General features: G+C 30.4%; 2 protein-coding genes across 11 annotated transcripts; one reads left to right on the top strand and one right to left on the bottom strand.

The window, feature by feature from the left end:
• Positions 1–4,747: 4,747 nt before the first annotated feature.
• On the top strand, positions 4,748–6,227 carry sta (stubarista 40S ribosomal protein SA). Of its 2 annotated transcripts, none has more exons than XM_014234160.3 (3): positions 4,748–4,859; positions 5,102–5,345; positions 5,543–6,227. In XM_014234160.3, exons 2-3 carry the CDS (start codon positions 5,127–5,129, stop codon positions 6,134–6,136), a joined length of 813 nt encoding a protein of 270 aa, XP_014089635.1. In that variant the 5' UTR covers positions 4,748–4,859; positions 5,102–5,126; the 3' UTR covers positions 6,137–6,227. The 2 variants fall into 2 exon arrangements, with proteins under 2 accessions (XP_014089635.1, XP_014089634.1); XM_014234159.3 differs by having other exon boundaries at positions 4,853–4,925.
• Positions 6,228–7,506: 1,279 nt separating this feature from the next.
• Positions 7,507–18,860, bottom strand: mei-38 (meiotic 38). Of its 9 annotated transcripts, none has more exons than XM_036365056.2 (5): positions 18,624–18,860; positions 18,453–18,521; positions 17,603–18,387; positions 17,336–17,541; positions 7,507–7,743 (listed from the first exon to the last, which is right to left on the bottom strand). In XM_036365056.2, exons 1-4 carry the CDS (start codon positions 18,724–18,726, stop codon positions 17,341–17,343), a joined length of 1,158 nt encoding a protein of 385 aa, XP_036220949.2. In that variant the 5' UTR covers positions 18,727–18,860; the 3' UTR covers positions 7,507–7,743; positions 17,336–17,340. The 9 variants fall into 9 exon arrangements, 4 of the variants coding, with proteins under 4 accessions (XP_036220949.2, XP_036220945.2, XP_014089650.1 ...); XM_036365052.2 differs by having other exon boundaries at positions 17,345–17,541; positions 18,624–18,855; XM_014234175.3 differs by having other exon boundaries at positions 17,336–17,545; positions 18,624–18,849.
• Between the last annotated feature and the right edge of the window lie 1,217 nt (positions 18,861–20,077).

Below are 20,077 nucleotides of genomic sequence, written 5' to 3'. Positions count from 1 at the left end.
AAACACCGGCGATCGATTTTGAAAATGTGGGCACATACCATAATGGCAATTAATTGCAACTGAAATAAAATTTGTTTTGTTAACAAAAAATTTTAACATTTACATGTAATAAATTAGTTGAAAACGAAAATAATAAAACTTAACAAGAGATGTGGTAGCGAAAGCCAGCAAAGGCGACAAGTAACAAATATATATATAAAGTATTATATATATGTATATGTAGTTAAATTGAATTATATTAAAATTTTGGAGGTGAAACTATTTACATACATATATTTAAATTATATACACACATACAAACATACATGCAAGCATATGCAAAACGAAGAGAAAAATCATAAACGGTTTGCTTTTTGATTCTTACGGTTTTGTAGCCTTGTTGTTTTGCTTTTTGTTTGATTGAGTTCAAAAACTATTAAATATGCAGAGACTTTGAATTGAAAAGCAGCCTACACCTTGTTTCAAAATTAAATTTGCGAAAACAACAAAAAAATACACAACCAAAGCTCCGAGCATACTTTAAAAAGCTTTTATTAAATTTTATATTATAATAATATATCTGCGAATTTAAAACTTATAGCAAATATTATGCATTTAAAACTCCAACTTTCAATAATATTTTCATTAAAACATTTTCTCTCCACTTAGACTTCGAAGTGAATTACTATTAATACTATTATGGTTTACTGTTTCACAATTTTCAAAGTAGAGCCCTTACAAATGAACAGTTAATGTCGATTACCAAAAAAAAATAAAAATTGTTTACTACTATTATTATACTTCTTTAATTTCACACCAACTTCAATTAGCAACATTAAAAATTAAAACGCTTGCTGAAAATTAAAAACCAAAAAATTTTTTATTAGAAACCTCTACTTTTATTTTCAATCCCATGCTTGAAAAAAAAACTTAATCCCAAGTATGAGATTGAAAAAATTTTTAATACAAAATAATAAAAATATATATATTTATTTATTTTGTAATCCCGAAACTCTTAAGAAAAAGTAATTTTAAAATGTTTAATTCCAAATACGGGATGGTAAAAAAATTTCAATTCCAAATATGAGATTGAAAAAATTTTTAATACAAAATAATAAAAATATATATACTTTTTTTTTTTTGTAATCCCGAAACTCTTAAGTAAAAATTTTTATTCTCATACCGAATTGAAAAATAAATAAAAATTTACTCCCATGCTTATAATTAAAAATTAATAGACATTTGTATACAATTTAAAATTTTTCGCATTTGCGTACTTTGTTTTCTGCCAGTTCAATTAATTTTCGAAAGGAAAGCTAATTTTTAATAAAATATTAACATTTATTAACTATTTTTGTCTAATGTATATTTAGTTATTTTTAATTATTGGTATTCAGTTAGAAATATATGCATCTTTACTTTTTTATCGCTTTTAAGGTAAACATTTTTTTTATTTGTTTTTAGAATTTCTAAGTCAAAAAATATTTTTTAAATTTTTAATAATAATAAATGTTTGGGCTTAAAAATAAAATTTACAATTTTTTATTATTAAATTAAAAAATTAAAAAAAAAAAAATTAAAATTTAAATTTTTTATTCCAAAATCGAAATTGAAAATTGGAAATTTATTTTTTAAACCCGAAAACTAAATTAAAATTGAAAAATTTAAGTTTTTAATTTCGAAATTTTAATTAAAAATTGAAAATCGAATATTTAATCCAAAAATTTTTAATTAATCAATTCGCAAACCTGCTTTTATTCTTGTCTGCAAATATACACATATATACATATGATGAGCAAGTGGTGAACGCTACTAAAATTTTCAGATTAGCAATTTTGAATATATTATATTTTCTTAGCTTATTTTTTATTTGAGTAAGTACATATACACATAAATAAATTAAATGAAAGTCCGGTTTTTGTGATTTTTTTTAATACGTTATTTGTTAAAAAGGAAAGCTTTCTAAAAAAAATTATCTACAATCATTTTCGCTAATCAGGTCTTTGCTTTAATATTATCTTTGCACCGAAGAATTAAAATGAAAATTTTATCTTTAAATCTTTAAAAATTTAAACTGAAAAAATCATTACTCTTGCCAAATACCAAAATAAATATTTTTTTAAGATATTTCACTCAGACAATATTTATTATATTGTTTGTATATTTTTATCGAAACACAAATTTTTAATTTTGAAAGTAGAAAAAAAATCGATTTTTATTTTTATTTCTGCAATAAAAATAAATTAAAAATTTTTCTGTTATTCTGAAAATTTTTTTAAATTCTTAAAATTAAAATAAAAATAAGAACAGCCATGTCGAGTTCAAACACCTGTCAAAGAATTATTTTAAGAGTTTTAAGTTTAATAAAAAACAATTAGAATAATAACATGAGAACCGTTAAAAGCGATATAAATTTGCTTAGATCTAAATGTGAATATCAACAGTGATTTTTTAAAATAGACATCAATTTAACAGTCCCCAAAGTACTAAATACTCGCCACAGCAGTTAGAAGTTTTAAAGATGTAAAAATATAGCAAATAATAGGCAACAATAAAATTATCTAATACTTGATTAATAACACCAAAATATTATGTTAAAACTAAATAAGGTATATTTCGTAGATATAGAGCAATTTTTTTTATAATTTACCGAAAAAAAAAAATTTTTATGTTCTTCTTTATTATTATATTTATTTTTATAAAAATAATTTGTATATTTCTCTTCTTAGCTTTTTATAAAAAAAAATATATTCTTTAATACAGTAATGGCTCACATATTATTAACACCAAAATATTTTTAAAACTAAATAACATATACTCATATATTAAAAAAATAATATCTTGTATTTAAGTAGTTTTAAAAAAATCCTCTATTTTCAGTTCAAATTACTATTTATTCGAAAAATTAAACTCTGCTTTCAATTTTGTCTACTAGTATAAAATATTCATCATAAATTTAAAAATATTACATTCCTACTCTTAAAACTAACCGAAAAACTTACCAGAACGCTATCCTCTCTTTTAAGTTCCAAACTTACTTTCTAAACTCGAACACGCATGACTGCTGTAAAGTAGGCAAAAGTACACAAAATTCAAACCAACGATAACTCAGAAATTTTGTCCAAATACAAATGAAAAAGCAAACAAAAACAACATTATTATAATATAATAATTAAATAACCAAAAGTAATTTGTGATGCACCGCTTTAAGTTTAAAACGTAAGAACGGAGAAAATATATAGTATGGTATATGGAATAACAGACCAGAGAGAGTGGTTAACGAAACGAGCGAATATTATATTTAGTTTGCAAATAATTTTTGCATACAAGTAGAAATTTTTTTTAAATTAAATTAGTTAATTTTTGAAATTTTTACATATATATATATTACATAATATTGTCAAGTTACCGCGTGTTAGTTATTAAAAGTCAACATGTATATGTATGTATATTTTGGAAAGTGTTAAAGCATTTTAAATGAATATTCAAATTCAAGTTCGCAATGAACATTATGGACAAATTAAAGAAAGCAAAACAAGTTAACATTACATTGTATAAGTAGTTAGTAATTTAAAGTAAACAAAGCAAACAAAAATCCCAAAAACGAAAATGACATAAAACATTAGCGACTAAGTTAGACACTAAGAATGCCAAAAAAAAAATAATTGAATGCCACATCAAAAATAAAAGAAATGGAAAAAAACTTAAACTAAAAACCGCATTGTAAGGGTGAGCAAATGCACCAGCGACTAATTAAACATCATTTCCTAAAAAATGTAATCGTTATCATTAATTACATACAATACATATGTAAATTATTTAAAACACACGCGTTTTCTAATTTAAATAGGTGTTCTTTTCGTAGTAATAGAGCACCCCTAATGCAAAAGGTAGTTGTGCTTTTTGCCAATATAAAGCAGCAACGGGCGTAGAGGTCGATTAAAATTGTTAGCATACAGCGTTGGCCAAAACTTATAAACAAACATTCATAGCACTCACCCAAAACATTTTGCTAAATAAAAATGCATATTTAAATAAGACATCATGAGAATTGTTGCAGAAAAATTAATAAATGACTACTGTAAAATTTAACTGCAAGCGAATACGCTTAAAAATTGAATACATTAACAAAAGAAAAATTTTAAAATAAAACTAAAAAATATATATATTTAAAGATGTGGAAAAGTATATTAAAAATCAAATTTAAATTGTTGTGGTAGACACTGGAGAGTCAGTAACAATGCAATAAATGTATACAGAAAAATAAAAATATCTCGATTTTGGAATTCTAAATATGATGGAAAATATGGTAAGTTGTTTTTATTAAATTAAAAAATAATATTTCATAAATAGAAAAAAAACAAAATAATATTAAAATATTTAATACCTAACTAATTATAAATGAATCTGCAAAAAAAATGTTAATAAAAAATAAGAATTTCAATTTTTTAATTCTAATTTCGGGATTAAAAATAAATTCTCAATGTTTAGTATCGATTTTGTGATTAAAATTTCAATTTGGTTTGGTATGGTTTAAAAATTGATGGAAAATTAAAAAAAAAAGAACTAAAAGATTGTATTCACCATTTAATATTCTAATATACAATTATATTACTTTTTTTCGACTGATATTTATATTATATAAACATATAACAAATATATATCAATATTTTCAAAATTTTCATCATCCATCAGAATCTACTAGCTTAATTTTTTTTTTGCACCGAAATCACTCAAATTGTGCTGTTAGCAAGTCTGGCAACATAGTATGTCAATGGCAGCACGAAAATCTATTACAATAAATATCGAATCCGGCGCAGCACTTCGAACGAAAAGTGACAATCTGCCATTTTGTCAACGCTCCCAGTGGCATCCACAACGTAAGTTATTTCGTCTTCAAGGAAAGAGCCGATTATTAAAGCAAAATGTGAAAACTAAATCAAAAAGTTAGTGTAAAAATAATTTAAATAGTTTTAATTCAAAATGTATACTCATTTTCAAACATTTACACTGCTTTGACTTGATGTGCAATAGACACGTGCATATTTGCACGGTTTTAGGTTATGTACGCTAGTCAATATACATTCTACTAATTTGTTACTTTCCACATATTCTTACACAGGTTACGTTACTCTTAATACGTTAAAATGTCGGGAGGATTAGAAATTTTGTCCCTCAAAGAGGACGACATCACCAAGATGTTGGTGGCCACCACTCATCTGGGTTCGGAAAACGTCAACTTCCAAATGGAACAGTATGTTTACAAGCGCCGTAGTGATGGTGTTAACATCATCAATCTCGGCAAGACTTGGGAGAAACTGATGTTGGCTGCCCGTGCCATTGCTGCCATCGAGTACCCACAAGATGTAAGTATTGGAAAAATATTTTTTCTATAAATGTATGTACAGTGTGCACATATGATGATTTTTATCTAATCTTTCGGGTCTGAAATTCAATGAAGCCAACCTAACTGCTGACTTCACACTATACAAATTAATTTGTATTATAAATTCTTATTTTATTAATTATAAAAACTAATTTAGTAATTTACATTGCTTTATAGGTCTTCGTCATCTCTTCGCGTCCAATCGGTCAGCGTGCTGTACTCAAGTTCGCCAAGTACACCGACACCACACCAATTGCTGGTCGTTTCACCCCTGGTGCATTTACCAATCAAATTCAACCAGCTTTCCGTGAACCACGTCTGTTGGTTGTGACCGATCCAAATACCGATCATCAACCCATTATGGAAGCTTCGTACGTTAACATCCCAGTTATTGCTTTCTGCAATACTGATTCGCCTCTGCGTTACATCGATATTGCCATTCCATGCAATAACAAAGCTCCACATTCCATTGGTTTGATGTGGTGGTTGTTGTCGCGTGAAGTGCTCCGCCTGCGCGGCACAATCTCTCGTGTCAGCGAATGGCCTGTGGTTGTCGATTTGTTCTTCTACCGTGATCCCGAGGAGGCTGAGAAGGAAGAAGCAGCTGCCAAGGAATTGTTGCCACCACCCAAGGTTGAAGAGGTTGTTGAACACCCCGTCGAAGAAGCCACCAACTGGGCCGATGAGGTTGCTGCTGAAACCGTTGCCGGCGCTGAAGATTGGAACGAGGATGCTGTCAAGACCTCATGGGGCGGTGATGGCAACTTCTAAACGCTTTATAATCATTCTTAAAATGTTTATTTAAACGTTAGGCAATGGCCTATTGACCGAATAAAGTAACTTTATTGGTTCATATAAAAAATACTTAATTCACTTTTGGTTTTATGAAATTTGGCAATTTTAGACTTTGTTTACGGCTTCCGGTGTTTGCGCTCAATCTTGTAATTTATGTACATACTGCACATTTTATTATTTTGGCGCCTAAAAGTATGCAGCCTACGCAGATAACTTTTCGGCTGGGCTACCTATTTTGTATTTCTGTGCGCCTGATGCATTGGGGCGGTTTGTAAATTCAGTTAAATTTTACGCCGCTTCCGTTAGGGTGACCAGATTTCATTTTTGCACACAATTCGTTATTGGCGCCAATTTTACTTTTCAATAAAAACGCATGTTGGCAATTTTGTGTAAAAATATTTTTTTATTTTACGAATTTATATATATTCAATTAGTAATTTAATAATGAATTTTAAATACAGTTTTATTCTCTAGTCTATAAAGAAATAATAATGGTTTTGAGTAATTCGAACCAAAAGTATTGCTCTTTTCTACTTGAATTTCCAAGAAATGTTTTAAGCTAAACATATAAAGTAAGAGTAGATATTTTTAGTAATTAAACGGACGAAATTTCTGCAATATACACAGCATTGAAGTAATATACATAAGTATATATAATACGTTACATACATTAAAAGAAGAGTAAAGAAAAATATATCAAATTGAAATATAATAATAAAATTTACTTATAAGTCTTAAATATCAATATTTTAACAATTTGATATTTGTTGACACACAAATTGATAATTAGCATAAATTGCGTGGAAAATTGAAATTTAACTTTTTTTACCGTCAGCGTTTTAGTACTGCATAGGCACAATATACATACATATGTACGCGGTGTGTGTTGTAAATGTAGCTAAAGTACTCGCTACTTCACTTCTACACGTTTAACAACAGACAACTGTTTTTCTTTCTAGCATTTCCATGCTTTTTTATGTATGTATGTACATTCATATGTTTCATAAATATTGTGTAGTGTCTAATTTTAACATTTGCTTTATTTTATTGTGGTAAAATGTAGGTGTTTTAATTATTTAAATATTTCTTATTTATAATATAATATAACATTTTGTTAATTATTGTATATCGCTATATATATGCATATGAATATGTATGTGTATATGTGTATTCCCGAAAATTATTACAAGTAAGAAAAAAGGCTAATATAATAGTTGTAGTAATAAAGATAATAAAACGTTACGTTATTTCATTTTCATATATAAAAATGTTATTACATACATACATATACTCCGTTATTTTATATTATTATAATTGTTATTATTATTATTTTTTTTTTGAAAATGTGAAAATGTTATTAAGTATGCATCGTTTTTATTTTATTGCTGTATAAATTGATTGTATGTTGCTATATATGTATGTATGTATGTACTATTGTGTGGCGTTTAAATCATATTTGTTACTATGCATTGTTGGTGTTTTAGAAGAGTCTATTTAAAAGGATTTGGTCGTGCTTTAAACGTAGTGAGCTTGCGCAACTCCTTAATGCGTTGTTCTTCACGCCGTTTACGCTCCTCCTCCTCCTAAAATGTAAGAAATGGAAGTTTATTAAGATTTTTCAGACAGGAGTGTATGTACTAAATAAATAATACTAGTCAAAATAATAATTTACTGAACAAATTATACAGTCACACTAATGAATTCAATTCTCATGCATATTTCTAGTAGTCCGTTCCAATTACACTTGAAAATGAGAGTGAGGGTACATAAATTTATACAATACAAGCTGAAAATTAATGAATATGTTCAAAATTATATCTCAGAAACGGCAGTTCTTAGAAAAAATATGTTAATAAATTTTAATAGCTAATTTTTTTATCTTCAATTTTTGTTTGAGGTAATTTTATGATAAAACTTACCGTTACACTCGGAAATTTTTTTTCCACATACCGAAACGTTAAAGAGTTTTGTTTATTTATTTTATTTTATTTTTCTTTTTCATATTAATGCTTTTATATATTAATTTTTTATTTTTTTTATTATTTTTTATTTTTTTAGTATTATTTTATTTTTTGTTTTTTTTTATTATATATATTTTTTAAAGTTATTTTTAAACATAGCTTACTTTATATACTTTGAAAGTCTAAATTGGCTGAAATATTACCCATATAATAGTTCTACAAAGTGAGATCAACTGTACAAGCATTAGCTTCTTTGTAGATTATTTGATCGTAAAATGGGATATAATTCAGCCATAAATAAGCAAGAAAAGTCATATTCTTCACAAGAAACCATTTTTTTTTTAAACATAATAGTTATATATGTATGTAGGTACATACATATGTATATGCCCAATCTAGAAAATGGCAATTTCTTATTTAAAATATAAACACAAGTACGAAATTAAAGCTAATTTGTAAATACATACATTCGTCTGTATAGATATACTAGTTCTAGTAAAAACAAACCCATTATTTTCGCTTTAATTCAAGGTTTTATTACTACCATGAATTGAATCGATATTCACAAGTTCTCCTGAGGCGAGCTTTCACCAGCAAAATCATACCAGTTTCGGACTTTAATTTGGATGTATAAGAACCTCTCAACCAAGCTCACGGAGCATCTGGCGATTAACTATCGCCCTGTGTGACCAGTCGATGTCCTGGTGGAACCCAATTTCTCTCCTATTTGCCTATTCAGACGGTTCAATAGTCGACAGGACAGGTTTGGAGTTTGACCGTAGGGAAGCAGCTCATAGTAGATGATACCCTACCAATCACACCAAACACATAACAAAATCTTATTGACTGTCAATGCGGGCTTGACCGCCGATTTACAGATCAAAATTTGGTTCACTAGGTTTTTTTTGCGTTAACTTGTGTGGCACCCATACGTTGAGTTTCTTTTTGTATCCAGCCTTATTTAAGTGTTCCCAAACGGGTCTTTATTTAACTCCTGTAAATCGAAAGTGTTTTGAAGACGGTCGGATTCGACTTTTTTGTATAAATATTTTTAACAATTGTTCTTCCATGGCGTGGTGCTTCTTGGATATCAAAATTACCGGAACGGAAACGACGAAACCAAAACTAGCTGTTATCTGTTTCAGCATGAAGAACGCAAACATTGTTCATTTTTTCAGCCAACTTGAATGAATTTCTTTTTACGAAATCTGATATAAATATAACAGAAGGAACTTATCACCTGATAGTCCGATCTATGTAACCATAATGAGCATGAATTTTTATTCGGTCAAAAGCCAAAATTATTTGGGAGAATTATTAAGTGAGTATGGGCAGAAGAAGTTATATTAAGCGCGAACTTGTTGCATGCGATTATGGCATTATAATTATAATTCACAACACAGCTGGTTCTACCTTGACAGGAATGACCCCGATTTTAACCTGCCAAAGACGGTTATTGTTTGGGTTATTAATATATTTATATACAGTTCGACCCTGAATAGTAACTCGCATTATATTTACGGACCTTGATACCCAAATTTACGTATGCAGCGTCCCACCACTATTACAATATTCTTCTCAACTACAACAGCGCCAGTAAGCAGAGCAGATTCACGCGACATTATTTAGAGGAAGGCAACTAACAGAGTTGTTTATAATTTCTTTATATTGCTGGGTTCTCATGCACATTATGTATCGCTAGCAGCATTCCCATTAAACTTTTTACGAAATGATGGAAAATAGCTTACAATATTTGCTTAAGAAAATTGAACCGAACATATTATGTAGCATGAAATGATTAAATTTCAAAATAGGAGAACGGTGATAGACTGTCAACAACAAATAGAGATTTTTTTATTATTCTACTGCAACGGTACATCACTTATGTATACACAAGCTACTGAGAGCTAGTGCAGAGAAGCAGAATTTCTACAGCAAAGTTTTTGTTTATTCCCAGCAAAGTATGGATGTATGTAAGTATGTATGCATGCATACATTTGTACATACACATGTATTTAGAAAGTCAGGCGAATGGCTGGCACAAGAAATGAACGAGTGAAAAACAAATAGCGACAGAATGCGACAAACAACTCAGCCAGGTAAGGAAAGGCTAAAAAGTTGAAAACAACAAATAGAATTAACGAAGCTTGAAGTCGATAAAACAGAAAAAAGTGAAATGATAGCAAAGTCTATATGTAGATATGTATGTATGTATATATGTATATAACAATAGGTGGGAATAGAGGGTAAGGGAATAACTACAGGAAATTTTGAAAAACTTAAACGAAGCAGTGACCATATCGTGTCAGCTTGTATGAATGAACTGTAAATGCTATTTTTATTTTGAAACAAGGCACGTGAACTGTATACTTTTATATTTGTGTGCATACATATGCATTTTTGTAATATGAATAAGATTTTGCCAACAGTGGCTGAAGACAAATCAAACCCACATAACATACTTAGTCACTTAGGCAGACCAAAGACCTAGCAAAGCGCTGAGAAATAACGAATGTACATATATACATATGTATGCAAGTATGCATGGTGAAAAACATTTCTATGTGCTTGCAGTCGGGCATAAAGTCATAATGGCTAATACACAAGACAGGCAAAGAGCACGTCAATCGCATACGAACTATTTAAGAAAGAAGAGTGAAGTAATGAAAGCACGACAATAATTTTACATATCGTAATGTGCTGTGGCTACAGAAAACTGTCAAACGCAAACAGTTCAACTAACGGTTGCCTAGTCTGCATACTTAAAAATAAAATAATATTAATATATATACATAAATGTATGTATATCTAATATATTGCCAAATGCGACTTGAAAAGAAATGTAAAAATAGAAATGCATTGCAACAATTCTGCTCCGTCAAACTTATGATTAAAAAAATATTCATTATTAATAAATTGAATGAATCTCAGGCAAGAAAATGTCTAAAAAAAAAATCAATACACTATTTCCCAAATAATTCCTAATCTAATGCTTTCGACAGTTTTATTAATGCTCATTTTACGCAATTGCTAGAATTACTTATGCCCAACCATAAATCATGTTTATTGGATTACGATAATAAAGAAATGTTAACAATGGCAACGTTATCTTCGGCTACACCGAAGCTATAATACCCTTCACAGCTGCATTTCTTATAGCATTAAAGGCATTAAAAAAAGGTTTATCTTGATTTTGATCGGTCAGTTTGAATACGAGTATCAGCTACTAAGTACTCGTATATGCAATAGGGTACAGAACGGGTTAATTTGTTGTTGTTCGGAGATTGTGGCGTTGCCTTGGACACTAATCGATACCAAATTTCGTGAAGATATCTTGTCTAATAAATAAGTTATACAAACAAGGATTTGATTTTGATGGGGTTAGTTTGTATGGCAGATGTACGCTATAGTGATCCAATATCGGCGGTTTCTACAAATGACCGGATTCTTGGGCAGAAAGGGACGTGTGCAAAATTTTAGATCGATATCTCAAAAACTGAGGGGCTAGTTACCGTATATGCATACGGACAAGGCTAAATCGACTCAGCTCGTCATGCTTTATATACCACTTATAGCATCTCCGACGTTTGCTCTATGTGTTGCATACTTCCTGCCAAACTTAATATTTTGGGTAAAATATGCAAATTTTCTTGCTTCTTGTCAAGATTACTGATAAATAAAGTTCCTCTCATCTTAACTTTGATGGATTTTTGTGTATAATATTTGATATTATATTGTCTACAGCCTTTGAGACCTTGTTTATATGTATTAACTCCCTCCTACACTTCTAGAAAATGAAATGATACATTCTCCTAAACCTTTATAAAATATACGCAGACTTGACTGCGATGTATCAAAAATATGTAAAATACTTTATAGTTAAATTTTACACATCCAAAAACTTTAGCATCCAAGCCGATATTAGGTAGGAAACAATAATATTAGCGATAACAACGATATAACTAATCAAGTGCGGTACTTTTCGATAAAAAGTTTGAAAATATTTATTCGAGTGATGAGTCAATATTATAGACTTTGTTAATCTGCCTAGAGTTGTGTTCATATCTACATATGCTTACTCATTGGATTTTTTAGAACTTTGTACTTTTTGCTTTTAAACAACTGTAATAACAGCAATGCAGTTGAAAGCGTTGATAGTTCGAACTTTACAGCCACTGATTGTGAGTCATCATAAGCTTGTAAGTGTCGGGTGCCGATCTGCGAAACTATGCGGTTTTACAAAAGCTTTCTTATCATTGCAAACTAATACAATGGATGTACATATGTATGTACATAAAATATGTAATTCAGCATCGGTTGGACCAAAATTATAAGCAAATTTTTTTCTCAGTTTGGCGAAAGTTAATACCCATTCCTTATCATATGTCTACAAATTATATATGCCAAACAACTCAGCTAACAGATAAGAATACGTGAGAAGGAAACTGAGAGAGCGAATGCACACACACACGTATGCAAGTATGTATTCTCTTATATATTTCATGACATATGTACATACATACTTGTATATGTATATGTCACTGTATTGTCGCAAATTGTGCAGAAAATTACAAATTATTTAACATATCACTGATAACATTAATAGCCATGAGAGTTTTTGTAGTTAATGAAAAATAAATTAATATACACAGTTAATATATCCACCGGAAACTAAAATAGAAAAATATACGCATTGATTTTTGTAGCGTGAACAGGGCATATTAAGTTTGCCACAAAATTTTGTAACACTAAGAATGAAACGTCGAAACCCCTATAAAGAATATATGTACATATATAAATGATCTGCGTGACGAGCTGAGTCGATTTAGCCATATCCATCTGTTTGTATATACGTAAATTAGTCCCACAGTTTTTGAGATATCGCTTTGAAATTTTGCATACGTCCTTTTCACCCCAAGAAGCTGTTAATTTTTCGGAACCGCCGATATCAGCGCACTAAAACATATAGCTGTCATATAAACGGGCCTGTCAAAATCAAGTTATTGTATAGCATTTTTTTGATTTGGATTATTGACAAAGTCAACGGTACAATTTCCGAACAAATTGTTTAGATTGGACCACTATAGCATATAGCTGCCATACAAACTGACCGATCAAATTCGAATTCACCGTTCCCACGACAGTCGGGTCCACGTAACCCGGAACGGACCCGAATTATTTGGCCAGGGACTGTCAACTCGTCAGCATTTTTCAAAATTATTTCAGGAATGTTTTTGCCGCTACAACAACAGAAACCACCGATCAAATTCGAGTATTTTATGGAATCTTTTGTATTTAAGAAATCATAGCTTCGGTGCAACTGAAGTTAGCGCTCTTTCTTGTTTATAATTAATATTGCGAAAAAATATCTCAAATAACCAATTATCACTTTTTTCCAAGCGATTTTTAATTTTGAAAAATATAAAATATTAAACATAAGAACTGAGAAGTTAACTTAAAATTTAATATTTTAGAGCCGCGCGTTAACGCTTTTGCTCGGTTAACAAGTCGAAAATTTTGCTTTTGCGAGATACTACTGAATAGAAAGATTTTTTATAAATATCTTAATAAAAATTGTATATTCATTAATATTTTTTTTCCATATTTCGATATTATAAAAAAATGGCATATTAAAATTTTAAAGGAATATTTCAAATATTTATAGCCTTCTAAAGTGTAGCCACTCAGTTTAATCAGCTCAATCAGTTTATCTTTAAATGCGTTTTTTTTTATAACTATATTTTTCAAATTGACTGCAGTTGTAACTCGAGAACAAATGATCCGATCACTCCGATTTTTTTAGCTTATTTTGTATTTGTTTCTCTGTATACTAAAAATCACCTTTTTTGGGCCACATTAGGTGTGCCTCTTAATATCTACAGTTCATCAAGATTTTATTTTTTATCATGTGTGTTAAAAGCGGAAAAGTTCGTAAATTTTTGCCTTTTACTTATTTTGCGAGATTGCACATGTGGATTTATCACATAGATAAGTGTGTACATGTATATATATATATATGGTATATAACTATTTACTAGAGGAAATGACTTATGAAAAAGCAAAAAAAAGCGCCAAATTGAAGTAGAATGTAGTCGCATTTACATAAATTTTAATGTGAAAAGCGAATAAAGCGACTTGAATGCTAATAAACTTGCACAGATAAGATTTATACAATTCTTTTATACGAATTAAACGATATTGTGTGAGTGCAAGTCTCCAACGAAACGGATGATGAACCAACGAACATATGTATTTATATCGTTGACGCTGATGCGCAAATGAATTATGTAAATTAATAAAAAAAATATATAAGTAAAGAACAAAAATACACTATAAAAGCCACACAAATTATTCATATTAAATTTAAGTACGGAAACAAATAAGTTACAATGCAGTGAATGCCTATTGACCCTACCTAATATTTGAAGCAAAACGCATATATAATATCTTACCCTTTTGAAGATCAAACAACTTCGTTAATCCTTTTCTTTTCCAGACGAAATGCCACACCTTCTTTCTACGTTCATCTGGTTGCTGTTCTGGTTGCTTTACTTCAGTTTTTTCTTCTTGCTGTCGTTGTTTAATTTTATAATTTTGTTTATTATTGTTTCGCTGCATATCGTCACACCCTTTCCTTCTTGTGACATTTCGACTGTATATATCCCCATATTCGTCACCACCTGCGTCCATTAACCCGCCCTCTACACATGTAGACTGCGCACATCAGTTATTAACACTAGGTGTGTGACTGGAATTAAGCGCCGCAGATGACGTAGATTCATCCGCCGACAATGTTGTATCACCGTAGAAACGTGGTTCATCGTGCATTTCGTTGGCTGCACCAGTGCTTTCTTCCTCCGAATCATCATCACCCGAACTGTCCACCATTTTTCCAGTGGCATTACCATTACCATCAATAGACGCTGAAGATGGTGTTGTTAAATTTGCACCAGCATTTGTAAGGGCCGTTTTGGACGATTCCGCTTTAACCGCTTTAGAAAGGCGTTCATAACAAGCGGTACAGACACGTACAGGTTTGGAGCTTTGTTGAGGCAGTAAAAACTTCTTAGATGAACACGGTCCGCATACAACTGCTCCGCAGTTGCGACAATGATGACGTCGAACTATCATCGTAAATTGTGTCTTCTTGCAATTCATACAGTGGGTGGCTTCGGCGTCTGGTACCCAAACAGCAGCATGATTTTCCACAGGTTTCTTTCCGCTCTTACGCAGTAAATCTTCCACACACTTGTTGATATGTGCCATCCATTCTTGTTTTTCCGTACTTGTAGCGGCGTAAACAACAAACGATTTTGTTGTGGTACGTATCAACCAACCATTACGATATTGTCCGTTATCCTCGAGAGATTCCAATGATACCTCTTCTAATGGCATAATGTGTTGTTTGTTATATTTCTTCTTTCCAATTACAATATTACCATATACCAATATATCGTTGAAAAGGAAAAACTGTCGAGACTTTGGCCGCTTGCGGCACATCTTAGTTAAGACACCTTCGCCAACAAGCACGCGACCTGGAATTGCTAAAGGCACACCAGAGCTGCCAAAGCAGCTTTCGACCATAGCAATTCGCCTTGAATTAGCTTCAGAATTTACAAGACGATCCACCATATTGTGCAATTTAAAGTTATACTTTTCGAAAGGTGTGGCTAGTAGAGATTACAAAGGCAGAACAGCAATATTGTATATTTTGCAGAAGAGTAGTTACGTAGGCGATACACTTGTTGGAATTGAGATACAGATCCGCTGTGACCGAAGCAGATTCAACAGTCTCTTAACTTATGACAAATATTCACTTCAACAAAAATTGTGCTAATTTTAATTTTATGCATAATAAATTGTTTCTAATAACCCTAATTACGTAAAAATTACGAAAATAAAAAATTTTAATAGTATCAATGTCGCGTACAAAGCTTTAAAATACTTTTCGTTTTCACAATAGTCACCGTACTTGATACAAAGTTAAATATGCTCAAATAGGAACAAAAGTCAAACTATTTCAGTCCCTTCTTTGCTTCCTAATCATCACTTATGCACTTTACAGATGGTAATTGGAATTGTTTGTCATTCCACTTTGCCTATTTTCGCAACTGCGCTACCAGATTTCCAAATAAATCTATATTTATATAATATATGTATAAAATTTACGTCTGAGAAGTGATTACTCCTATTTAAAACAAAATATATAATACTTCTTTAATTAGAATGAACTTTTAAAGATTTAAGTTATTCTCAAACCGAAATTTATCATTGAAATAAAAATAAAATGTAAAAACTATCGAAACTTATTGGCAACACTTCTTCCGACATGAGCGACGTAAATACTCTTGCTTTTATCGTAATTTCTCGTTTTGTAGTTGTTGTTATTGTTTTTAATTGGTTTCGAAATGGCGAATACGCTCATTTCGGGGCTATCTCAATGATTAGCCACAAATACACAATATAAGCAAATATGGACACAAAATAAATAATTTTTCGTAACTTTTACGTAATTATTAGTTTATAAATAATTGTACCCACAATAATAACAATACGATAACTGAAAAAATCACAACACAAAGAAAAAATAAAGATCGCGAGCAGCACAGACGAAAGTGAAATAAAATACAGACGTAATTTCATCCACTAATAATTGACAATTGAACTCAGTTAACAAAAAAAAAAAAACACCAAGATGTTTTGACAACAAATCGATGCTGCCACTTATTGAATAATGTTATAAATAGAAATTGCGACAATTTCGTTCTATTATTTTTATGGAGTAAATTTTACAAAAAATGTATTGCTTGCAGCCGTAATAAACAAAAGGATATGATTTAATTATATATTGTTGATAGCCCAACAATTAGTCAAAAGTAATTGGATCCATAATGTCAAATTCAGCTGTTTTCAAAAATAAATATTTCAAAAATATTTAACCAATGAAAAGGCGATTTCTGAGTGACAACTATATACAAATAGTTTGTAAATCGCACAAAATCATTAAAATATAAACAGAAAAATTTAAAAAAAATTTAATTAAATTAATTCGAATTAAAAATGTTATCAAAACACTAATTAATTAAATCATGTAAAAGGAATGGTTAATGAATACAATACAAACGACACTTAGTTAGTATTACATTCTGTTCACACAATCATTCTTAAATCACACAGTACCATTTATTCCTATTGTATCGTTTGTTTTGCTTACAATTTCTACCTGTTTTTGTTTCTGCTCCATAACCCGCTGAACTGTTGCATCATATTGTTTACGCTCCTGTAGACGACGTTCAGAATGAAGATTAAATGGGCATGGCACCAATACGGTTTGCGTCTTCTTTGGTATAAAGGGCTCTTCATGCAAAATAGTTGGATGCCGAGGTTCGAATTTTGGTGGCTGTATTTGCTTTTTATCTTCTAACTGAGGAATGATTATTCAATTTATTTACACATTTATTCAATTTAGAAGATTATTTGCCTTCTTTTTCCTTTTCGCTTCAGTTTCATTAGATTTTTTTAAAACCATAGGCGTTACTGGTACGGTCACCACATGGAGTACTTTTCGCTGTTGCAGAGATTTGTGGACTGCGTTGAAATTTGGTACTGGTCTACTATGAAATTCTCTCCGTTTACGCTCCTCCTCTATACATTTTTGTAATTGCTCCTCTTTTCTGCGTTTATAGAGTTCATTGCATTGATAGGCGTGTGGAGCGGTGGGTGCAGGTGCTGTGACAGGTTTTGCAATTGTGCCCGTAGACACAGTGCTACCATTTGCTGCTGTCGTTGGATTGGCAACCTTTTCCGTTTTCACACCGGGATTAATGCGTGCTTTATTTCGTACAATTAATGATTCAGAAAGCTTTACAGTTTTTGTTGTTAAGGTTGGCTCACTATCTTTTATATTGGATTCCGAAGGTGCTTTTTTATTTGCACTTGGATTTATTCGTGCTTTATTCCTTGCAATTAACGATTCTGAAAGAACCAAAGTGTTTGCGGGTTGTGACTTTATTTCTTTTAAAGAGTTGATGGGCGATTCACTTTGGCTAGTACTTTTGATTTCTTCTTGTTCCCGACATATTTTGCCAGGAGTGTTTAGTTGTGGACATGTTTTTAAAAATTTTACATCAGTTCCATCGCCTTCATTTAGGATTGCGTGTTTTGTTTCCTTTAATGGAGATTTTGTGTCGAAAGTAGATGTATTTGTATTATTTACATTTTCTTTATCCAAATTTGAGGTGAATGTATCATCTAATGTAATGGCGTCTAAAAATTTTTAAATTTCTCTAAATTAATATATCTACATACTTCATTTTTTTAACAGAAATTACCTATTTCTTTTAATACGTCCATTTCTTCTTCCGATTCGTCCAGACGTTCGTGTTTGATATGTTTTTTTGCTGCCATTACAGTATTGTCAAAAGAGTGAGAGCAATTATAAAATAGCAGTTCTTTTTGACACAAAACATTTAAAATTTTTACGATAGTAATTTAATGCTCACCGAAAAATTTTTGGGAATGGTTTAATGCATGATTTCCTACTTCGATATCGTCCCAATTGAAGTTATTTGCCATTGCCTGCATGTTTTTATTCAAATACTCCATGAAATACGCAAAAAAAAGTCAACCAAACGTAATCTAAATAAACCGATTCACTAAATTCATAGACAAAAACAAATCTTGATTCGAAATAGAAGCAATTTAGCGCGAGACGTTTTAAATTTACAGTTTCAATATGTATATATTCGTTGAAATAGAAGAATGGTGAAAATAATTGGGAACTATTAGCATTTACGAATGTTAGAACGAGTAAGCCTGATTAAATGTACAACTGACATAAAAATGTAATAGAACGAATTCGATTTCTTTTCGATTCTTCTACAAATATAAATTACCGGGTGATGAATAGCGAAAACCGAACTTATGTACAAAAGGAGTCTTACTTCTATTTAACTATATGTTTAAACATGCCAATTAAATTATACTTGAGGAAATTATAATTAAAATTGTGTAAATTCCAATTATTCCTCAATAATTGAGTTCTAGTTCTTTTATGTTGATTAATTACTTTTTATATACTACTTTAAATCAACATTTGCAAATATTAAGGAAAATCTATATAACTATAGAGTATACTAGCGAATATTATTTTAAAGAATGGCTTGATGTAGTATGCTAATAATTAGCCAATTAGATAAATTTTGTATTAACTAGTGGCTACTAGGGGCAAATTTGACTCAAAATGTTTAATAGGGTATTTCTCAAAGTGTATTTCTGTCATATTTATCAAAAAGAAAACATGGAATCTATCAGTCTTTCGATGGCGGTTTAAAGCTTTTTGCATAACATCAAGCTGTTTTTAGCTTTACAACAATTTTCCGACAAATGGTGGATCTGTAAACAGAAGGTTAAATTTTGTACCAAAAATGAGCAATGAATTGTTTATGAAACAAGTAAAGATAATTAATTTCAGATATTTTCGGGATTAAACTATAGTGTAAGATATCTGCCATATTGAACGATATAACGGCATAAAGGAAACCGGAAGTTTGAAATTTTTATATTCGGTATACAGGGGCTACGGATAGTATTGACCTGATTTTATTCATTTTACCAGAAATAGATGCTCGCTGAGTTTCATTTTATGGGAACTAGGGGAAGTATTTAGCACATTTTTTATACAAGAGAAGAAGAATATATTAGGAAAACCTTTTCTCTGAATTTCAATAATAAATCTTACATATCGACCGATATTTTCGGTGAAACGTCACCCCCATTTCGACAATTTTTAGACGTGAGATGACATACGTTATAGGCACTCTTTTGGGAAAGGTTTGTTTCGATATCTTCATTGGTATTTGATTTATTTACTGTACAATGAAAAAGCCATACAGAATTTAAAATTGTGATAGATGGAAAGTAGGCGCGGTTGTACTCCGATTTTGCCCATTTTCAC

The sequence above is a fragment of the Bactrocera oleae genome, chromosome 5 (assembly GCF_042242935.1).
Source record: "Bactrocera oleae isolate idBacOlea1 chromosome 5, idBacOlea1, whole genome shotgun sequence".
NCBI classification, from domain to species: Eukaryota; Metazoa; Arthropoda; class Insecta; order Diptera; family Tephritidae; genus Bactrocera; species Bactrocera oleae.
Note: the sequence above shows the minus strand (reverse complement) of the source record. Positions and strands in the feature narration are given on the sequence as shown.